At 45.1% G+C, this 3,991-nt stretch overlaps 1 protein-coding gene across 1 annotated transcript; it reads left to right on the top strand.

Annotated features, from left to right (window-relative positions):
- Window positions 1–909: 909 nt before the first annotated feature.
- LOC111822149 (putative serine/threonine-protein kinase PRKY) lies at window positions 910–1,692 on the top strand. Its single transcript, XM_023739461.1, has 2 exons — window positions 910–932; window positions 1,234–1,692. Exon 2 carries the CDS (start codon window positions 1,268–1,270, stop codon window positions 1,499–1,501), a length of 234 nt encoding a protein of 77 aa, XP_023595229.1. The 5' UTR covers window positions 910–932; window positions 1,234–1,267; the 3' UTR covers window positions 1,502–1,692.
- Window positions 1,693–3,991: the final 2,299 nt, after the last annotated feature.

The raw sequence follows: 3,991 nt of genomic DNA, 5'->3' as shown, positions 1-3,991 counted from the left end.
CTGCATAAAAACAGCCATTGTCCTTATTAAAAGCACATGCATTCTAGAGGAGACGCCCTGTCCTCCTTGCAGGCAGGAGGGTGTTTATCTCTCACGCCTTCCCCTTCACAGCCTCCTCTCTCCCCACTTCTGTCTTATCTCACCTCTCTCCTTCCTTTTCCATCGAGATCCCTGTTCTTCAAAGCACTTTAACTTCAAAGAACTGGAACTGGGGTTTCTGCCAGCACTTAACCTTCAATAGGAAAGAGAATCTTAAATGTGAATTCACCAACAATCTCCTTCTCTCTCTTTCCAGTTGTTTTTTCCCAGCATTCTTTCATGAAACCATATTTAATGGAAAACATCGAAGAGTTGTTGAAATAATTTGTGTTATTACTGTTTTCCGTGGAACTCTGGCTCAGTAAATTTCCTTGGAATTGCAGTTGTTGTTAGCTGATGTCTTTGTGGCCACAATTCACGCCAACCCCATGCGCAACGGAATGAAATGCTGCCCAGCCCTGTGCCATCCCCATGATCGGTTGTGGATGGGACCCTTGCGATCCATGGGGTTTTCATGGGCTGATGTTTGGAAGTAGATTGCCAGACCTTTCTTCCTAGTCCCTCTTTGTCTGGAAGCTCCGCTGAAGCCTGTTCAGCATCATGTCGTTGTCGTTAGGTGCCGCCGAGTCGGTTCTGACTCCCGGCGACCGTATGTGCAGTAACAGAACGAAACACGGCCCGGTCCCGTGCCATCCTCACCGTCGTTGCTCTGCTTGAGCCCGTTGTTGCAGCCACTGTGTCAGTCCATCTCGTCGAGGGTCTTCCTCTTTTTCGCTGACCCGCTGCTTTACCAAGCCTGATGTCCTTCTCCAGGGACTGATCCCTCCTGATAACATGTCCAAACTACGTAAGACAAAGTCTCACCGTCCTCAATTCTAAGAAGCATTCTGGCTGTATGTAACTGGTTTTATGTCTGTAGAGAACTAATATCTTTTATGGGCAGGAGGAAGTCTGTAAACGGTTAAGCTGTTGATTACTAACTGAAAGATTGGAGGTTCGAGTCCACCCAGAGGCACCTCGGAAGAAATACCTGGTGATCTACTTCTGAAAAATTAGCGATGGAGATCCCCATGGAGCACAGTTCTACTCTGACACACATGGGAGCGCCATGAGTTGGAATCAGCTCAACGGGAGGGGGTTTGGTTCTGGCTTTTCTGTGCGTGGCCCCCCAGCGTGCAATTGTTACCCTCACAGGTTCTGGACGTACCACGACGAACGTTTCCTGTACATGCTGATGGAGTTCGTGCCGGGCGGGGAGCTGTTCAGCTACCTGCGGAACCGAGGGCGCTTCAGCAGCAACACAGGGCTCTTTTACTCCGCGGAGATCGTGTGCGCCATCGAGTACCTGCACTCGAAGGAGATCGTGTACCGCGACCTGAAGCCCGAGAACATCCTACTGGATAAGGAGGGCCACATCAAGCTCACCGACTTCGGCTTCGCCAAGAAGCTGGTGGACAGGTAAGAGAGACCATCATGTGGTTGGGCTGATGGGACAATGTAGGAAAGCCGTCGAAGCCGAGCCATGTAAGAGAGGGAGTGGTTTTCAACACGTCACCCTCGTGCCCATAAAAACAGGAGATGTAGGAAAAAGGAAACATAGTGATGATTCCTGGTGGTCAAGCTGGTTGTTGCTGGGTGCCTTTGAGTCAATTTTCCACTCATGGCGACTCCATGTGACCGAGGAAAACTGCCCCATAGCGTTTCCTAGGCTGCGATTTTACAGATAGCCAGGTCTTTCTCCTGCAGAGCGGTTGGTGGGTTTGAACTGCCAACTTTTGGGTTAGCAACTGAGTCAGTTCTAACTCATAGCAACCCTTTGTACAATAGAATGGAACACTGCCCAGTCCTGCACCATCCTCACAATCGGTGTTATGCCTGAGCCCATTGTTGCAGCCACTGTGTCAGTCCATCTCATTGAGGGTCTTGCTCTTTTTTGCTGACCCTCTGCTTTCCCAAGCATGCTGTCCTTCTCCAGGGACTGGCCCCTCCTGATCACATGTCCAAAGTATGGGAGACAAAGTCTCACTGTCCTCATTCAGCATCACAGCGACAGAGAAACCTCCACTGAGAGACAGGTGGTGGCTGTGTGTGAGGTGCATTGGCCGGGAATCGAACCCGGGTCTCCCACATGGAAGATTAGAATTCTACCGCTGAGTCACCAGTGCCCCCTAAAATTGGGGGTGCAAATCAAAAGAATTGAAGAGTTTTCTGAGAAAGGAAGAGCACAAAAATCTAGGAATTAGGACAATTGCATGAACCCTGTCTTCAAAATGAACAAATACAAATCAGACAAGTAAATACAGTGTTATTTGAAATGGAAACAGTGTTGATTACTGTTAAATATGTTAGAGCTTGGACCATGAATAAGGAAGCCTGGTGCAGTGGTTATGCGCTCGGCTGCCAACTGAAGGGTGGGCGATTTGAACCCACTGGCCACTCCACAGGGGAAAGACGTGGCCATCTGCTTCCGTAAAGATTACAGTCTTAGAAACCCTATGGGGCAGTTCTACTCTGTCCTATAGGGTCGCTATGAGTCAGAATTGACTTGATGGCAATAGGTAAGGGGACTGGTGAGGTCTAGCTGTTTAGTGTTAACCAAATATATAGAAGAATTTAATTTTTGCAAAACACAAAACAGATTTTGCCAAGAACTGTTTTCTTCAAGTTCTCTTGAAATTTTACACTGACAAGAATACTTAATCCATATGTTTTTACAAAATTCATAATTAGCTCATCAAAATATTGTTTTACAGGCATCTTTGATGTCTAAGAAACATTAAATCTCTGTTTTTTATGAATAGAAAATATTACATTTTCCAGAAATAATTAACTTAGCACACATAGTATTTGGATTTTTTTTTTTTAAAGACACAAGGCGTCTAAGAAATTAGCTTTGATTTTTTTCTTGATTATATTATTTCTTGATTATATTTTTACTATTTATGACTCAACTGCTAAAGAAATTGTATAAAGTTCCTATTAAATTAGAATTTATGGTCCATATTTTCATATGCCCTATTAAATTTCCAGTACTCTGAAATGGAACACATCCATTATTACCTTGAACCAGATCTGCCATTTGTAATTTATGAGTATCAACCCTGGGTGGTGCTTCATTAAAAAACCACCTACATGAGACCAAATGGTCACCAATTACTCAAAAGCAAAGATGATAAAATCAGGGGGCAGGGAAACTAGAGTACTGGAAATGTAACAACCAGAACGCACTTAAAGAGAGTGTTGACACCTTGAGAAAAATGTAACTCAGGCCACCAAACAATTTGTGTAGAAATTGTCAAATGGGAACCTAATTTGTTGTGCAGACTTTCACTGAAAACACAATAAAATATTGTTTTAAAAAATAAAGATGTGAGAGACTCCTAGCCCCTGTACCCATAAATATGATCCTGCTTGGACAGCAGGGTTTTCTTTGTTATGTTAATGAGGTCGTACTAGTGTAGAATGGGTCCTAAACCCGCTGGCTGCTGAGCTATACAAGGAGCAGAATAGACACAGAGGCAAAAGACAGATGCCAAGGACCACGCCAAAATGCCAAGGAACGCCAAGGAACTCTTGGTACCACCTACAAAAAATGTCTTAGTTACCTACTGCTGCTATAACAGAAATGCCGCAAGTGGATGGTGTCTCAGTCACCTAGTGCTACTGTAACAGAAATACCACAAGTGGATGGTGTCTCAGTCATCTAGTGCTGCTGTAACAGAAAAACCACAAGTGGAGGGTGCCTCAGTCACCTAGTGCTGCTGTAACAGAACTACCACAAGTGGAGGGTGTCTTAGTCACCTAGTGCTGCTATAACAGAAATACCACAAGTGGATGGTGTCTCAGTCATCTAGTGCTGCTGTAACAGAAAGACCACAAGTGGATGGTGTCTCAGTCACCTAGTGCTGCTACAACAGAAACACCACAAGTGGAGGGTGTCTCAGTCACCTAG

This window comes from Trichechus manatus, unplaced genomic scaffold (assembly GCF_000243295.1).
Source record: "Trichechus manatus latirostris isolate Lorelei unplaced genomic scaffold, TriManLat1.0 scaffold00134, whole genome shotgun sequence".
Taxonomy (NCBI): domain Eukaryota; kingdom Metazoa; phylum Chordata; class Mammalia; order Sirenia; family Trichechidae; genus Trichechus; species Trichechus manatus.
This window is presented reverse-complemented; position numbering and strand designations above follow the sequence as displayed.